Source organism: Lissotriton vulgaris, chromosome 12 (genome assembly GCF_964263255.1).
Source record: "Lissotriton vulgaris chromosome 12, aLisVul1.2, whole genome shotgun sequence".
NCBI lineage: Eukaryota > Metazoa > Chordata > Amphibia > Caudata > Salamandridae > Lissotriton > Lissotriton vulgaris.
The window spans coordinates 724,921,915-724,941,210 of record NC_141700.1 but is presented as its reverse complement, the minus strand read 5'-3'; the positions used below and the strand labels follow the sequence as shown (position 1 = coordinate 724,941,210).

Below are 19,296 nucleotides of genomic sequence, written 5' to 3'. Positions count from 1 at the left end.
TCCCTGAGGCCAAGTGGCGGAAAGATATATATATATATATATATATATATATCCACGGAAGGGTTTCTCACCATTCCAAAAGAAACCGAAGGGACAAAACAGGGGACTAGGAAGAACACCTTTATTTCCACACAGCAGGCATGACGCGTTTCAATAAAATGTCTTCTTCAGATGCATATACACTATAAAATGTCACCACCACTCTTTTAAATTATCCATTTGGCTTCCATTGGTGGAAACCAAGCAAGGCAATTAATGGATTAGACTGCAGTGAGCCTTATCCTTCCGTGCAGTCACGGACTACAATTAGCAGCGAAACTCAGCAGTTCCTGGATGCGGGGGCCACAGCATTCCAATACCTTGGTTAAACGCCACAGTGACTGCACGAAAGCACAGCCTTTACCCTTGTTGCTGAGGCCACAAGCGAGAAGGGTCCCTCCAGCACGCCCAGGGTTGGCGCGCAAAATATCCACAGATATATATATATATATATAGGCGTAGGAGGAAAGCACCACCACAGGATTCCCAAAGGGGGCCACGGCGCGCACACCATGGCGTTGCTGCTCGTGGCGAGACTGAATTTGAGATGGGCAGAAAGTGGCACATCACGGCGCATTCTGCGCTGAAGGAACATTTACTTACCTAATCCCATTTGGGTAGGAGGCAGCGGCATGTCACTAAAAGTCCCAGCAAGCGTTGGGGCAAGTAAGTAACAAGCTCATTGGAGCATTTAAATAAAGTGTCAGCTAATATGCAAATTGCGGAGTGAGCCTATGAATAAGGTATCATCCGAAACGCGCCAGGCAAAAACTCAAGAGGTTGAAGTGCTACGATTGCCTGAAATAATAGATTGCGGTCTTCGCGTGGGCATCCTCAAGTGCTGAGCACATGTACTGGGAATATTGTCACGCCTCGCTCTAGGCGTAGGAGGAAAGCACCACCCCAGGATTGCCAAAGGGGGCCACGGCGCGCAAACCATGGCGTTGCTGCTTGTGGCGAGACTGAATTTGAGATGGGCAGAAAGTGGCACATCACGGCGCATTCTGTGCTGAAGGAACATTTACTTACCTCATCCCAATTGGGTAGGAGGCAGCGGCATGTCACTACAAGTCCTAGCAAGCGTTGGGGCAAGCAAGTAACAAGGTCATTGGAGCATTTAAATAAAGTGTCAGCTGATATGCACATTGTGGAGTGAGCCTATGAATAAGGTATCATCAGAAACGCGTCAGGCGAAAACTCAAGAGGTTGAAGTGCTACGATTGCCTGAAATAATAGATTGCAGTCTTCGCATGTGCATCTTCAAGTGCTGAGCACACGTACTGGGAATATATATATATATATATATATATATATATATATATATATATATATATATATATATATATATATAAAATCGGACTTCATATAAGCATCAAATACAGTAGGTTACCTTTACTTCCCCTGCATAAAAGGTGCAGAGAATGAAAATCATCTATGGACCACCAGTGGGGTCTAGGGTGGGGCTGCTTATCCAGTCATTGACAAACACTATTTGGGGTGAGTGATATGATACATGTCAGCCATATCCAAGTCTAAATCATATTAAGATGTACTTCATTTACTAATGGATAACCTGGGATTATGCACATGCTGCATTTATATTCTCTACATGGCATTGAGTCAAATAAAGAAGTTAAGTTGAAGCACTAGGCATAACTGAGTACTTGCTACAGTTACTGAGGGAGTGAAACCATTTTGATTATGGGGGCTTGCCCCATCAAGGATAGCCACACTATGACCAGTACAGGGAGTCTTGCAGGAGACAGTCCTGCAGCAAAGGCAAGTCTCTATCCCACTCAGTCTTCTTGCCTCATGATGCATATATGCCCAGGCTTGTAAAACCATTGGTCGTAACCTTCATGCCAGACATCCGTTGTTTCTCTGCTGATTGGGTAGACCACTGATTTAGCCGTATTAACCATGAAGCCTGAAAAAAGTAGATCACCTGTATAGATGGAAACTGTCCACATATCCAGTCCAGTCAAAGTTAAAATTTGAGCAAGTTGGCATAACCATTCCACCAGAGGCTTTGTGGCCGAGTGGCAATGTCTGCTACTAGCTGAGCCAAACGTTTAGTGTTAGTCCGGCATCATCCAATAAGTCTCCCCCGGTCTGGTCCCTCTGCCCACCAAGGCTAAGCATGAGGGCCAGTGGGAAATGATTCGACAGGCCTTTGGCAAGAATATGTGTATTCATGAAGCTCCCAAGGATGGGGAGTATCATTAGAAAGTACTGTATCCCAAAAATGGATGAGCTAGCCCCAGAGTAAAACATAAAATAATGTTAATTAGGGTGTGAAAGATGCAAAGTATCACTCAGATCCATGGATATTGCAAAGTCCGCAAGAGGAGAGGTACTTCTATGTATTCAAGTATGGCTGTGTGAACTGGCAAATGACTGACCTATAACACATTTAAAGTCTACGCCCATAACCAATATACACCTGGCAGATTGCACCAGGGTTTCCTTGATCTTTCGAGGAAGGCTTATGACAGGGGCTGGTGAGGGGCACTGGGTATATATGCTCCGTATAGAGCACAGTTTGTACATAGGATGTCACATGTGGAAACAAATCAGCCTATCAGTCTGTGTTGTGTTAGTAGTATGTATAAGGAAAAGCGTCATTTGAGCAGTATGGCTATTTCCTGGAAAGTCAATCAGAACAAACTTTTAAAGCATACTGTCCTCAGTTTTAACAATGTATTATTAACTTTTCTGCCATGCCTCTGTGTTACATGAACAGTATTGCTGTATTAGCCGGAGGTGAAGGGGGTTAGGCTTGATGTTCTGGTATAAAGAAACTGCTGCTATCCATATAGATAACAGGATGGGATGTGAGAAACACCAGAGCTAGTTTCAAAGCAATGGTGACAAGTATCCTTTGTGTTAGCTGTCAAACGTTGCTCACTGTGCGCGTTTGCTATTTTTTTAATCTTTAAAAAAGGTCTCCTACTTGTTTAAGTTGCCTATTTACTTTCATTTATAATTCTGCTTGACCTACTCAGATGTGTCCATAAAACTAACATTTACGCCTGATTTTTAGTTCTAAATTTTAGTCCTGAATTTTGATCCTACGTCATATTTACACTCACTGCCTCCATGTCAGGTGGTCACCCTTTCAACGAAGAAGTGGTGAAAACAACTACTGACACAGTGTCAAACTTGATTTCCATGATTGGGTATGCCAAGGGGTGCGGGGGGACTTGAGGGGTGCGAAGATCAAAACCAAGAACTAACTCAAGATCAAGAACAAAGAGAAAATCAAAGAACTCAAACTTAAGGAGTGAAACTGAAAATTCGATTTTCAAAATCCCCCAAAGGAAACCCGCTTGCAGGTGAACTAGAGAATGAAGCTGTTCTAGACAAAAATGTGAACCAAGTAAAGAAGTGGCAAAAGTTCTTGAAGTGTATGGTTTGAGGGCGACAACCAGCTTAGAGTTTAGCGAGAATGGAAAAGGGATTACTAATGTTGGTGAATGGTTTGGTGATGTCTGTGGGAGCATGCTTCAGAAAGCCCTAACCCCAGTAACAATTCTTCTTCTTTGTATAATCAGTCTCATTCTTTTAAATTACCTTTTTATAAGTAGTTTGTTTTAGGAATGGTCTAAATTGTGGGTGTAAAAGTGCAGGAGACAGAAAAAAAAGAAGCGAGGTAACTTCAAACTGGAAAATATTAAGGCACACACCGATGAAATTATCAAGAGTTTGGGAGAGTTGCGATTCTCCTATTACCATGTCTAGAATCTGGATATTAGGTATTGTTTAATTTTATTCTATATTGTGATTTGCTGAACCTATGCATCACTTGTTCACCTCATGCTGACTGTATGATTTTACAGTGTATTTTGTAGGGATGGGTTAAAAATTCGACTCCACCAGCAGAGCTTTCTGAGTTTTGCTCCTTCTGCATTCTGCATGGGACATGCGGTGGAGTTTTTTGCGCTCACAGGTACCCAACATTAAGTTGGTGCGCGGGTATTTGCATTCCCTAGCATGATTTTCGGGAGCTGAAAAGCCTCCGGTGAGATTTCTCAAGACGGGCGGTCGCGAAGGTCCGTGTTAAGAAAGCTGCCGCTCGAGTAGAAAATCGATTCGAGCAGTAAAAGAAACACCACCCTCTGGCGCACCGCGTGCTCCAATTTGTGCTGATTTCACAGCACGGAACAAGCTCCCAGCCCTAAAGCGTGACGGGCCAAATTGCAACCACTCACAACCATCTCATATAGTTTCATGTAATTTCATGTAATTTTGGGAAGTGAAACTCCGCAAGTTCCACCCAATACTGGTATTGTGCTACAAAAGAGGTTCATTTTGGAGGCGAGCCAGTGTGGCTTTACCTTATTCTTAGAAAGCAGACTCAAACTGATTTGTTGTATTCTCTGGACTTACAATAATTTACAAAATCTACTTGAGGGAGACCTTCGGTCTCATGCTACGTTTAATGGTAGCTGTGTCTGAGCCTTATGCTAACTCCCTGAATATAGTTTCATATGAATTTTGCCTGATTTTGAGACAAACCATATGTTGCCTTCTGTAATGAAATTAAATCTTTCAATAAACCTTCAGGGTTTCTACTGTACTATTAGTCTTGAGAAGGCCTATCTAAGTGACTATGCTATTTGATTTGTTGGCAATCTTAATCTATTAAAGAGGCACATTTCCTCATACATTCTTCAGGACAACAGCGTCTGTTTCCTGCGAAGGGGTTTTAGCTTTAGATTATCTGATAGGATAGAGTCATCATAATTAATAAGAAAAGCAGGTTATGTATATTGAAGTATGAAAGTCATATCACAAAGGTTCCAAGTTAAAGGCTTTGCAAGGAAAATGCTACTTACCAGTATGCATCTGTTCTTGGCATGTAGAGCTGCAGAGTCGTACACTATGCATTAGATCGCCACCTGGTGTTGGGCTCGGATGATTGCAGGTTGTTGTCTTCGTGGAGAAGTCTTTGTAGTCACGATATAGGTGACTCCTCCCTTGGACAATACTGCACATGGGCATCGGCTCCATCCTTAGATTGTTTTTCGCCATGATGGGAAATTATGGAGTTAGTAAAGATACAGTAAGAAAAAAAGGATGTCCATGCGTGTGCATCTAAGTAAGATGAGAACTGGAATGGATACAGGTCCGGGGAGGCGGGAGGGCGTGTACGACTCTGCAGCTCTACATGCCAAGAACAGATGCATACTGGTAAGTAGCATTTTCCGTTCGAGGCATATGAGCTGCAGATCGTACACTATGCATCGATTGTGCAGCAGTTTCTCGCCTGTATCCATTACAGTAGTCTGAAATGATGTTCTAAGGACAGACTGGCCTACTGCAGCTTGCAGTTTGGCTTGCACAACAACACAATAGTGTTTACTGAAGTTGTGTGATGTAGACAATGTTGCTGCCTTAGAGGCTCCTAGCTTGCGAGCGGAGTGTGCTCTAGGAGGAACTGTTAGCGTGCGTTTAGCTGTTTGATAGTATATCTGTATGCACTTAACAATCCACCTGGCAATCCCACCCTTGGAGATAGGATTGCTTGTGTGTGGAGGAGAGAAGATACAAACAATTGTTTTGTCTTTCTAAAGGATTTGGTTCTATCTATGTAGTATAGAAGAGCTCTTTTAACATCTAGCGTGTGTAAGGCCCTTTCTGCTACCGAGTCTGGGTTTTGGAAAAACACAGGTAACTCTACAGATTGTTTTAAATGAAAAGGTGTGATAACCTTTGGGAGAAATTTTGGATTAGACCTCAGAACCACTTTATTAGCATGTATTTGAAAGAATGGTTCTTGTATAGTGAACAATTGTATTTCACTTACTCTTCTGAGAGAGGTGATGGCAACAAGGAAAGCAGTTTTCCATGTGAGAAATTGCAGTTCACATTTATGCAGAGGCTCAAAAGGGGGTCCCATGAGACTCGTAAGGACCAAATTTAGGTTCCATACTGGAGAAGGTGGCAGCCTGGGAGGGATTATTCTTTTTAATCCTTCCATAAATGCTTTGATTGCAGGTATCCTAAAAAGAGACAAGTATTGTCTGTTTTGTAAATAGGCTGCAATTGCTGCAAGATGTAGGCATATCGAAGAGTATGCCCAATTAGACCTTTGTAGATGTAAAAGGTAACAAATGATATTTTGGATGGAAGCATTCAGTGGATCAATGTGATTATGTTTGCAATATATTGCAAATCTTTTCCATTTGGCGGCATAACCCGCTCTAGTAGTGGGTTTCCTCGCCTCTTTAAGGAAATTCATGCAGTCTGGTGGTAGGTTAAGATAACCAAACTCTAAGACTTCAGGAGCCAGATCGCCAAATTCAATTGTTCGGGTCTGGGTGTCTGATTTCTCCATGGTTCTGTGCTAAAATCGAGGGTGTGAGCTGTAACTTTTTATGTGGAACCAAAGAGAGATCTAGTAGTGTGGTGAACCACGGCTGGTGTGCCCATGTGGGAGCTATTAGAATGAGCTTGAGAGACTGTTGTTTGAGCTGGCGCACCACTAGTGGAATAAGGGGGAGAGGCGGAAAAACGTACACAAATCTGCCTGACCAGTTTATCCATATTGCATTGCCCTCTGACCTTGGGTGTGGGAACCTGGCGGCGAAGGTTGGGCATTTTGTATTTTTGTGGGTGGCAAACAGGTCTATGTGTGGATGCCCCCACTGTTGGAAGAATGGTTGAAGAACTTGTGGATGTAGTTCCCATTCGTGAATCTGTTGTGACTGCCGACTTAACAGATCCGCTATCTGATTGTGAACTCCTGGAAGGTGTTCCGCTAACAGATATATGTTTTGAGGAACGGCCCATCTCCAAATGTTCTGTGCAAGCTGGGACAGTTGCAGAGAGTGTCCCCCCCTGTTTTTGTATATAGTACATTGCTGTCATATTGTCCGTCCGGATTAAGACAGCTTTGTTTTGTACTTGAAGTTGAAAAGTTTTGATTGCTAAGAATATCGCTAGCAGCTCTAGATGGTTGATATGCAACAGCGTTTGTTGGTTGTTCCATCGACCTTGAGTAGTGTGGTGTAAGAGATGGGTTCCCCATCCTGTGAGGGATTTGTCTGTTGTGAGCACTATTTGTGGAACAGGCTCGAGGAACGGCCGTCCTCTTGTCAAGTTTTTGGTGTTACACCATTGCAGAGAGCAATGCGTACGGCTGTCTATCAACACCAGGTCTGTGAGCTGACCTTGGGCCTGATTCCACTGTTGTGCCAGACATTCCTGTAATGGATGCATTTACAGTCTTGCATGTGGCACTATGAAGATGCAAGATGCCATCATGCCTATTAATCTCGTGAACACTTTTGTTTGGAGAGACTGTTGGTGTTGAAAGGTTGAGAGTAAGGCTTGAATGCTCTGTATCCTGGCTGGACTGGGATACGCTAGAGCTGTAGATGTGTTTATGGTAGCTCCTAGACACTGATGCACGTGCAAATACTCTAGGTGCGACTTTGTGTAGTTGATCGTAAACCCTAAGTAGTGCAACAGTTGCATTGTCAGCTGAGTGTGTTGTACACATTGGTGGAATGATTTGGCTTTTATGAGCCAAACGTCCAGGTAAGGGAAGACGTGTATCTGTTGTCTTCTGAGATGTGCTGCTACTACTGCTAACTACTTTGTGAACACCCGTGGAGCTGTTGTGACACCAAATGGAATGACTTTGAACTGATAGTGCTGCCCTTGTATTACAAACCGTAGGTACTTCCTGTGAGCAGGATGTATTGGGATGTGAAAATAGGCGTCCTTTAGGTTTAGCGTTGAAAGGAAATCGCCTTGTTGCAGTAGTGGAAGCACTTGTTGCAGAGTGATCATATGAAAATGATCTGATTGAATGTAATGGTTGAGGGGCCTGAGGTCGAGAATTGATCTCAGTGTCCTGTCCTTTTTGGGAATCAGAAAATACAGTGAGTAAACCCCTGTCCCCTGTTCCTCTAATGGGACTAGTTGAATAGCATCTTTTTGTAGAAGTGCTAGAACTTCCTGTTGAAGCAGAGTCAGGTGATCTGTAGACATAGGACGCTGACTGGGTGGTATGTTTGGGGGGGTTGCTGTAAGTTCTGAGCAGTAGCCATGTTGGATAATCTGTCTCACCCACCTGTCTGTTGTGATGGAGTTCCAGACAGGCAAGAACTGTGTTAATCTGCCCCCCACAGGAGTGGAATGCTGTTGGGGGAGCAGAGGGAAGTCACTGTTGTGGAGGAGGAGTGATTGCTGTTGTTACAGCGTCCTCTTCCCTTGTTATTATTGCCCCTGTATCCTCCTCTAAAATATCCTTTGTTAGAGGATGTTTGTGTTTTTGTCTTGAAAGATGTTGCTGTGTCTGCTTCAGTCTGCTTGAAGCCTCCTCTATAAAAGGAGCAACGAAAAGAACCTCTAGTCTGTGTGGACTGTAGAGCAGCCATTGACTTTGCCGTATCCGTGTCTTTTTTCATTTTCTCCAGTGTAGTGTCTACTTCTGGACCAAATAACTGGTTTTGGTTAAAAGGCTGGTTCAAAATTGTGGTTTGCACCTCTTGTTTGAACCTGGAAATGCGCAGCCATGCATGTCTCCTGAGTATCACGCTAGTATTTACAGCTCTAGCAGCTGTGTCTGCGACATCTAGTGCACATTTTATTGAGGCATTTGAGATTAATTTTCCTTCTTGAATGAGCTCAGTTGCCTGATCTTTATACTGATCTGTAAGGTGCTGTATTAGTGTCTCTAATTTGTCGTAATGAGCCCTGTCATAACGTGAGAGAAGGGCTTGTGTATTCGCAATGCGCCATATATTTGTAGCTTGTGCAGCAATCCTTTTACCGGTCGGATCAATAACTTTGGATTCCTTGTCAGGTGGGGGCGTTTCACCAGAAGTCTGTGAATTCGCTCTTTTCCTTGCATTGGACACCGCCAAGGAGTCTAGAGGAGGATGTCCCTTAATATAGGTTGGGTCAGAGGGTGCAGGCCTATATTTCTTTTCTATCCTTGGATTCAGTACCCTAGCACGTACAGGATCTTTGAATATTTCTGGGGCGCGCTTAATGACTCCTTTAATCATGGGAAGAATGTGAGTGGATCTGTGTGATGGCTCAAATGTATCTAACAGAAAATCCTCCTCAATGTCATCAGAGTGCATTGTAACATTGTGGTTGATAGCAGCTCTGTGTAAGAGGTGATTAAAGCCAATGCTGTCCTCTGTAGGAGAGGGCTTTGATGGGTATAACTGTGGATCCGGGATATCAGGCACATTATGAGGTGGAAAAGTATAGACATCCTCATCTAAAGGATATGTATTTGGGTCTGCATTCGGATCCTCCCCGCCACCTAAGTCATACTCCTCATCAGTTTGTGGTGAATGTGAGGATGCAGGAGAGGCTACAGGAGAGATTTGAGGTGAAATGTAAAGAGGGATAGGAGAGGAAGGAGATACAGGAGAGGGAGGGTGCATAGGGGAAGTTGCACAGCCCTTCTTTTTGGCAGGAACCACAGGTGTAGGTGGTGTTTCTGCTGGTCTCTTCTTATGAGGAATAGCACCCACATGTCCAGTCTTTGGGTTTATGTAGATCCTCTTTTGTTTAGGATCTGGTCTGAACAATTCTTCCTCTTCTTCCTCTACAACCTTCTTCGGCGTCGATTTTTTCGGTTCCGACAGAGGTTGTTTTTGTCGTTTTGCCTTGGGAGGTGTTACAGTGTCCTGTGGCAAAGTTCTTGGTGCCGAAAGTGTTGCTTTCGGCTTGACAGGCGTGTCCGAGGGCGTCGGAACCTCGGGATTCGGCCTTGCGGGTGTTGTCACCGGAGCGGCAGTCTTCGAAGTGGAAGCTGCTTTCCATCTTTATCTTTGAAAGTCGGCGGCTTCAGAGCCGAAGCTTCTTTCGGTACTACTTTAGTCTGCGGTGCCGAAGGATCTTTTGATTTTGGTACCAAAGGGTTTTTCACTTTCGGCATCGATGAATCTTTCGGTTTCGGTGCCGAAGAGTCTTTTGGCTTCGGTGCCGAAGAGTCTTTTGGCCTCTGTGCCGTTGGAGGTGGTGGGATCGGCAAGTGTGGTTTGCTCGGTGCCGAAGCACCTGAAGGCGTAGTTGTCTTCCTCGGAGCCGAGCTCGAAGTCTGGGCTTTAAGAGGGAGCGCTTGGTCTCGACTGGGCCCCTTGGGCGGAGTGCTGACCTTCGCCTTTGTCTTGGGCAGTGTATGGGGTGCAGGGGCAGAGGTACTCACGGGTTGACGTGATGGAATCGAGTCGTCCGAGTCCTCTGCCTCTGATATGATCTGGAGATCCGGCGAATCATCTTCTTCTGGAACGAGCGGAACCTCGTCATCGAAGATATTCTCCGGTGCTGGGGCTGATCTCCTCATCTCGTGTCGACAGGCCCTCCGATCCCGGATGGTCTTCTTCGTTCGGAAGGACGCACAAGCTGTGCAGGTCGACTCGTTGTGATCCGGTGATAGACAGAGGTTGCAAACCTTGTGATGATCGCTATGCGGGAATTTTGCCTGGCATTTCTTGAACGGAGTTCTTTCCATGTGGTGTAGGCTGCACGGCGTCGTTAGGCCTAATGGCCCACTTCGATGACCGGAATGGAAGTTATGTCATCGAAAAGCCTTGTCTTCAATGTCGAAGGTAGTTTCTTGAAGTTTGTGGAAGTTTTGCGCTTCGAAGTTGCTGGAAAAGTTTTTCTAGCCGGAGCAGAGAAACTTTCATTCGAACCCAGTGGCGGAAAAAAACAATCTAAGGATGGAGCTGATGCCCATGCGCAGTATTGTCCAAGGGAGGAGTCACCTATATCGTGACTACAAAGACTTCTCCAAGAAGACAACAACCTGCAATCATCCGAGCTCAACACCTGGTGGCGATCTAATGCATAGTGTACGATCTGCAGCTCATATGCCTCGAACACAAGGTTTCTGATGGTGCACAATATGCATTTTCATATTGGCCCAAACCAATAAAGCCCGAAGACGCAAGTGTATGTACGTATGTCATATTGCAGCTCTATTTCTATCCATTTGAGCACCGAGAGACCCATTTCCATGGCCATCAGCTGTACTGTAAAGTGACCCTCCTCACATAATACAGGACTTCACTCTCAGAAATATTCCCTCTCCTTAGGCTTCTCACCCTTACACCAGCTCCCAGTCCTCATCACTCAGCAGGTGGAGATTCACAGTTTTATAATTAACTGGGTCGGTGGCACGGAATTTAATGGTGGCCTCATAAACTTGAAAGATCACTGGGGGTACAGGCTTGATTCTTGCCTCCTCAGCTAGGAGACGGCAGTAGCCCTCTTGCAAGGACTCCAGCTTCACAAAGTACTTGGGTGGTTTGCCGGTGGCCAGGTAGCACTGGTACTCCTTGTCCACTTCAGCTGCCATGACCTCCTGCGATGGAAGGAGGCAAGACCCTGCCAGCACCGCCAGACAGTATAGCACCTGGTAATGAAAGAGAATAAATGGACAAACAGCGGTGCAGAGGCCGATGAAGAAGAGGTTGGGTAGCTTAGGGTGGATGAGATGTTTGAAAAGAGGGGGAAGTGATACACCACCAGCCTGCAGTCCTGTTTCCTGCATGAGGAATGGGAAGCGGTAATTGTACCCCGTGCAGAAGATGAACACATCAGCTTGCTGCAGGGAGCCATCTTGGAAGTGGACACAAGTTGGGGAAAAGCCCTGGACAGTAGGAGCTTGCTGAAGATTGGCGGGCAGAGGACACTTCAGCAGTGCATTGCGGTGACTCAGGATCACTTGCTTGGCCACAGTGCAGATCTCCAGGGCAATATCAATACCAGAGCGGCCGGCGCCCAGGACAACAACAGTTTTGTTAGTGAACTGCTCTGGACAGCGGTAGGCATGGCTGTGAAGGATGATACCTGGGGGGAGAGTCACAAAGGATAAATCAGAATGATCAGAATGAGGGTCAACCAAAAGAAGGAAACCTCAATATTGTTCATTTACACAGTTCGACAGAAGGTATGAGAACTGCAAATATGATATTTTCATGCTACATGCAGAAGATAACATAGAACAATTGCAAAGTGAATTATAAGCGACCGATATATGAACACATAAGTGCTTCATATAATGCTGACAGATGATATTTACTTTAAACAATGTACCTTTAGCACCACAAAAGGGCTGACGTTTTTGTATAACTCATTGCAGGGCAAAAGGGTCATGCAGGTTAACATTTGAATGTGAACAGTAGAATTTTGCATACTTGTAACTTTACAAAAGGGCAATTGGAAAGTAGGTTTACACTAATATCTGTACAGTCCAAGTGTTGCAAAAGGGCAACTGTAAACAGACTTTCACTAATATGTGTACAGCCAAATTATCAGATTAATGGTAGACACACATTGCCCAGTAATACTTGTGAATTATTATAACAATGTTCCCCACGGTTTATTAGAAGGGGTTGTGAAGGCTATGTGTGGACAGCTGTATAAGCTGCAGGAGACAGGGAGCAAAGATTTGATTGTAGTCTGGGAGGGGGGGCGAGGGGGGGATTTTAATACTGCGGTCTGTCAACACTCGGATACTGGGAACTGCGGAATTACATATGACAGGGAGACCTTTTTTTCACATTTCCCACATACAATGTATGGTGAATGTTTAAATGAATTAGTATTTGAGTTTGATCTGGGTTTCGCCAACACTTTAGGTAGTCCCCCTGTGCCTATTGGCCCTACGTTTAATGGACGTGGAACTTTTTCCACAATAGATTTTATCTTGGTTTCCAATCGTTATGGTTCAATTGTTGATGATTTCTGCCAGCATCAGATTGCATTGCGTGACCATTTTGCTCAGAGTGTGGGCATTTTGCTATTCAGACGAAATCTAGGTAAAGTTAACAGCCCAAGCTCTATTTTAGAAAATATTTCTTTATCTAGTCAAAATGGTTATACCCTGAGCTGGGAGAAAGTGGTACCCACATATTTTATGGTTGGTGTGGTAAAAAATTGCCACAATGCGATTATGGCATGCTTGGATGAAAACACTGCATCTAAGGTAATTATTGATAGTTTTTCTGATATCGCAGATTACATCAAGAAGCCGCTTACCATTAGTGTAAACCGAAGGAAAAGGCGTAATATGAAAAAGGGGTGGTTCGATCCAAATTGTAATCGGGCCTATAGAAATCTTAAGCATACCCTGCATAAAGAAGTTAAAGATAGGGATAATATCAGAGAGGCACGGAAAGAATATAAGCTTGCCCTAAAACTTAGAAGAGATAGCCTGAAAGTACAGGCCTGGATAGCCCTCCGTGAAGCATCCGTTGCCAAAGATTCTAGTGCATTTTGGAAGGCAGTTAATGCACCCTTTTTTATAGATGAGGAGCTAGCCACTATTGAGGTGGCTATCCCAGAACACAGATGGATAGAGCACTTCTCGATATTGTATGATGAAACACCCATACAGCCACATGACACTATAGGCACTGAGGCAGAGTGTGACATATTGCCAAGGGACTCCGAGGAGGACCATGGAACATTGTTAAGGGACCATGGGATAGCACTAGTATTTGAGTTAAACGAGGTACATTTGGCTATTGCAGTAAGTTCGGGAGGAACATGATATGAGTCTAATATTTAAAAAGGGGGACAGGAACGAGCCAGCCTGTTACCGACCAATATCGTTGTTAGATTCAACCGTGAAAATTGTCGGTTCGGTTACATTGAACAGACTCCAGGATTGGGCAGAGGAACGATCGGTGATAAGCGACTTGCAGTTTGGCTTTCGCAAAAAGCTAGCCACAATTGAGCAGGGCCTACACTTAAACATTTTATTGAATAAGTATACTAAAGCAAAAAAGAGGGCCCTGTATTTGGCCTTTGTCGACATATCATTGGTGTTTGATTGTGTGAGGCACAATAAATTGTGGCTTATTCTAGAAGAATTGGGCGTCGAATCAATTTTAATCTCTTTTATTAGACAGTTTTATTTAGGGGCAAGGGCGCGGGAACAACAGAGATTTAGTACTGTGTTAATGTCTGAAACCATGGCTACTACAAAGGTTTTTGGGTGTAAATTGTCATTGATGTGCTCGAAGAAGAAGCTACGTACTTTCCAAGTGATATATTGTTTTGATGCACACTACTCTTTTGCAGTCACTACCCTATCCTCACCTGATTCACAATCACCCCACCCTGTCTTTTCCTCTTTTCCCCACCTAGGGACAACACTGTGTACATATAAAATATGTGATCAGCAAATAACAGATCTATGCTCAGTGTGAATTAAACACTAAGAGCACCAAATACATTTTTGTCTCTGTCTTGATTTTGCATCTATGTTGTGATTTTATATTGTATTTCCTCTCTGGGACCATTGTTCCTATGTACTGGTATAAGTCTAAGGGCTGACAAAGTTTACAGCACCTGGTACATACTGGGAGTAAGAAAGTCCACATCCCCTGGCTAAATTGATAAGACAGATCAGCCATACCTTCTGGGGAAAAAGGCCTGGTAAATACTGGTAAAGCAGATTTCGATGAAGAAAGCACGAACAGCTTCATATTACCCCCCATTAAAAAGGCACAACTTGTCACATGTGCTAATTAATATATCCATTACATTCTGAACCACAGAGTGATCAAAAACACATTATGTCAAGGCTGGCTTTGACATTGGTGACACCCAGTGCAACAATCTTTATTGTCGCACCTCATGACCTCAACCTCCACATATTCCCTCACTACCACCTCAAATGGTGCTCTAATCTCTCCTTAACTCCTCTCTCTTACATGTTATAGCACTACTCATCCTAATGAAGACTGTCAGAGTGTTTTACATCGCAAACATATTATACAGAGACAAAGAGTCATGCAAGTGTGTAAATCAATGTACAGGAAATTTTACTTAAGAAAAAGAGGACTACGAGGTGCAGGAGTCAAAGGTCATCTATACTAGTAGGCGTTATATGTTAAGAGTACTAGGTGTGGAGAAAGGAAGGGGAAGAGTAACGATGCACAGAAAGGGAAATTGCAGCGCTATACTAGGATGCAGGTGAAAAAGAGAGACAACAGCACCATATTGACTAAAATATGGTGCTGCTGCTCTCTCCTCTAGTGCTGGCATACTTTATGCTGACGTGTGCCAATGCATACACCTTTGTACCATAGTGCAAAGGTGTTTGTGTGATGTCAAGCTTAGGTTTTAGACTGGAAAGTTATGCTTCCAGCCCAAATTTCTATGTTTGGACAAAGTTGAACACTTTATCACATTGTAAGTGTGCTATACAGTGCAGCACACATGCAAAGTTGGAAAGGTCTGGTGAAAATAACTCTTTTCTCCAACTTTGCGGCTGCCTCAAGGAGGTGTCATTTTTTTATGTCAATCCCTTTCTACCAAAGTGAATAGATTGGGATTAGCTTCAAAATCCATGGTTGAGTGCATTGGAATGTCCATGTACCACCCACGGTATGCCTCTTTGACGCAAATTCGCACATAGTGCTAAGTTGTGTTACTTTAGGATTACTGTACAGCACAATTCAGGATTTGCACTTAAAATAAGTCTCAAAACACTCTGCAACAGGATTGCATCACCTTTGTGATGCAAACCAGGTGCAGAGTCCGCCCCATAAAGATAACACAGTGATTTGTGAGTCAGACTTAAAAGATTGTATTGCTACACCCAAAGGAACCCTTTTTAGCAACCTTAAAATAACGAAGAATTGAGGAGGGAAAAACAATAAGGTCCTAAACTTAGCTTAATGTGCTATATTGGAAAGATTGTTACTCATGGACTCCAAGTAAAACAAGCATTTAGAATGCAACGGTCTCGCCTTTGCAAAAGTTAGAGCTATTGGCATTGTAAATGACAAACTTTTTATTTATGTGTTGGTTTTGAATACAGATACATAAATGGCATTGTCATTTACAATGCCAATAGCTTAATCTCTCCCAAATGCGAGACCTATTGCATTTGCAATGCAATAGGTCGCGTATTTACGCGAGTTTGAGCTATTGACATTGCAAATAACAATGCGTTTTATTTATGTTTCAAAAACCAAAACATAAATTAAAGGTCTCTCACACTGCTGTCTCTCTCACACTGCTGTCTCTCCCTAGAACACACACACTCCTGTTTCTCACACTGCTGCCTCTCTCACACACACTGCTGTTTCTCACACACTGCTGTCTTCCTTACACACAATGCTGTCTCTCACACTGCTGTCTTTCATACACACTGCTGTCTCTCACACTGCAGGTGTGGGTTGTGGGATGTGGGTTTCCAGCTCATACCTGGAGGGTGGGCACTTCATGGGTATTTTTTTTTTACACACTCCCCAGGGCATTAGTGGTAGCTTCAGAAGCTTTTGTTTTGGGGGAGGGATGTTGGGGGTCAGATCTCAGCCCAGAGTCCCGACCCCTCTTCATGACCTTGTGCCCTCATGCCTCGTAAACGCAATTGGCTTATGATTTTGTCCGTTTATAGGCACATCTCCTATAAGATCCTTCCCCCAAGTCCCCTCCCCCATTGTGAAATGTATCTGCAAGTTGGCATGCCTGGGCAGTAATTTTGTGACAGTCAATAGATCACTGCAAAAATGCAGCGTACAATTAACTCATTTTCTAGTCCGCTTGCGGCAGAAAGCGGATAATGCAAAACCTGAGATTTTGCACCTGATTCACATTTGTATACTACGGCTAAGAAAAAGAAAATTTCCCACGCAAACTGAGCCACACACAAACACAGAGCCACACACACACAGAGCCACACACACACAGAGCCACACACACAAACACAGAGCCACACACACAGCTACACACACACAGAGCCACACACACACACACAGAGCCACACACACACACACAAATAAGCAACATTTTGCATTTAGATAGTAATGGCAGATGCACAAACACTGCATTAAGACACTGAAAACCAGCAGTGCCATAAAATGCTGCCACTTTACTAGCCCATTTTACGTCTCTTCACGCAAGGTGGCATTAAAGACTTGAAGAGGAGACAAAATAAAATAGAGCTTGGCGTTTTGTCTATTTCCAGTCTAGAGCAGCTAATTCACAAGGTTGAACTGCCAGGATATGAAGTAGTGCATTTTTAGACGTCCAAAAAACACTTTTGGTAACTTACTCGCACATTACAAACAGCAGATTATGGCAACAGGCAGTTTCTGTATCAGCTAATTATTTAAAACAGAAGGAGCGAATATTTAAAGGGTAAAGCAAATAGATGCAAAAATCTACATGACTGGGTGTGAGCACTTCATCCTACTGCTGCTACGTAAAGTGACCAAATTCTGCGTCAACCAAAAATAAAACACTTGTCTACATGTTCAAGACCTTTACATGCAGAAACTTAGGGCCGGATGTAGGTAGCTTAAGTTGGTGATTTTCCCGTTACCGACCAGTATTTAGCCCTTTCCAATGTAGGAAGCTCTAAATAAGGATTCAGTAATTTACTGATTCGTTATTTTAAGGAATCGGTAAAATACTGATTCCTTATTTTAAGGAATCGGTAAATTACCGAATCCTTAAAACCTATGTAGGAAGCACTCAAGTGAGTGCATTTTTACTTTAAGGATTCGTTATTTTTAACTAGCGCTGTGCAATTTTAACTTCCCTGTGTTTTGTATTTGGGTTATTGCTTTTGTTTCACTTACCCTTGTTTTTATACTTGGTTGCCTCCAGCCTGCGCCCCCTCCCCTCACTGCATTTAAAAAGTGCACCTCTGTGCCTTAAAAGCACCACCACTTTGGTGGGTCCGGGTCCTGGGCATCTATTTCGGGCGCCATCTTGGTTTGGGGATTGTGATTCGGCGGCAGCCGCCATCTTTAAGCGGACTCGCGCGCCAAGAGCTCACTGGAGAGTCTATTTAAGGCGGTCTTTGCTGTGGAGGTGGTCCTTTACACCTACCACACTGCTGCGAGCGCGCTGGACTAGCGCTGTGCAATTTTAACTTCCCTGTGTTTTGTATTTGGGTTATTGCTTTTGTTTCACTTACCCTTGTTTTTATACTTGGCTGCCTCCAGCCTGCGCCCCCTCCCCTCACTGCATTTAAAAAGTGCACCTCTGTGCCTTAAAAGCACCACCACTTTGGTGGGTCCGGGTCCTGGGCATCTATTTTGGGCGCCATCTTGGTTTGGGGATTGTGATTCGGCGGCGGCCGCCATCTTTAAGCGGACTCGCGCGCCAAGGGCTCACTGGAGAGTCTATTTAAAGTCGCTCCCTACGCGCAGCGGGACTCGCAGGTGGACGCCCTCGCTTAGCCTGAGTCGTGCCGGAGTCCTGCCCGTCTGCGCCCGTCAGCGTCCCGGAGGCGGCGGGGCGGCGGGGGACTCTGGTCTGGTGTGGGTAAGGATGATTCACTATTCCTCGGCGACTCTTCACGCCATGCGTACTACATCTAGCCTGTGTCGTTCTGTATTCCCTGGTCGGCACAAGGGGAAACGTCGCTGCCCGGCTTGCGGCTGGTCGCCCACTGGGGCACAGTGCTGCGTCCTTAGGACACCTGAGGCTCCTGTGAAACATCTCTGTTTGCTGCTCAACACTAGGTCGGTAGGTAGGCATGCCCTGCACATTTACGATCTTCTTGTCAGGGATAATCCGTTATGCCTGCTCCTGACGGAAACCTGGTTGGGAGAGGCGTCGAATCCTGATATCTTTACTGCGATCCCTCCAACCTATAATCTTTTTTGCCAAGATAGAGCTAAGGGCAGGGGGGAGGAGTCGCTGTGGTGGTGAGGAAGAACATTTCCTGCTCAGTGCTTATCGTGAATTCCATCGAGGGCTCTGAATCCCTTGCCTTTATGCTTAGACTGTCTCCTGGCCAAGCGCTTAAGGGACTGCTGGTCTATAGGCCTCCCGGCCCGGTCGGCTCCTTCTGGGAGGACCTACAGACAGCTATCTCGGAGCTGGCGCTGTCTGCACAGCATTGCCTGCTGGCAGGCGATTTTAACTTTCATCTCGATGTCTCGGACGATCCGGATGGGACCAAACTCCTGGATATCACATCTACGCTTGGCCTGGTACCGTTTGTGCTAGGGCCTACACATGAGAAAGGGCACACCCTCGATCAAGTGTTCTCTTCTGTCCCAATTGTTGACATCGATACACGGCCGGTGCTCTGGTCGGATCACAAGCTGATTGGGTTCTCCGTGTTGGAGACCGGGCGGTCTGACACCTGTGCCCCCGCTGTGCCCAGATCGGCCTCGAGAGCTCTGCACAGAGTGACGCCTGCCATGTTGGAGCAGGCGCTCACGGAACATCCCTGCTCTCTCTCGGGGGACCCAGAAAGAGACACCGAGGCCCTGCAGCGATGGTTGACTGAGAGGTTAG

The 19,296-nt window shown here is 44.7% G+C and overlaps 1 protein-coding gene across 2 annotated transcripts in view; it reads right to left on the bottom strand.

Annotated features, from left to right (window-relative positions):
- LOC147678386 (uncharacterized) overlaps positions 1-19,296 on the bottom strand; it is a 138,551-nt gene that overhangs the window by 27,820 nt on the left and 91,435 nt on the right. The window contains exon 6 of one of the 2 annotated variants that reach the window (XM_086945981.1): positions 10,999-11,868. The exons of the other annotated variant lie outside the window; for it this stretch is intronic. Coding sequence (XP_086802107.1) covers positions 11,123-11,868 — 746 coding nt within the window. The 3' untranslated portion in view covers positions 10,999-11,122. Of the gene's footprint in view, positions 1-10,998; positions 11,869-19,296 lie in introns of those variants that run through there. 2 annotated transcript variants of the gene reach the window in all.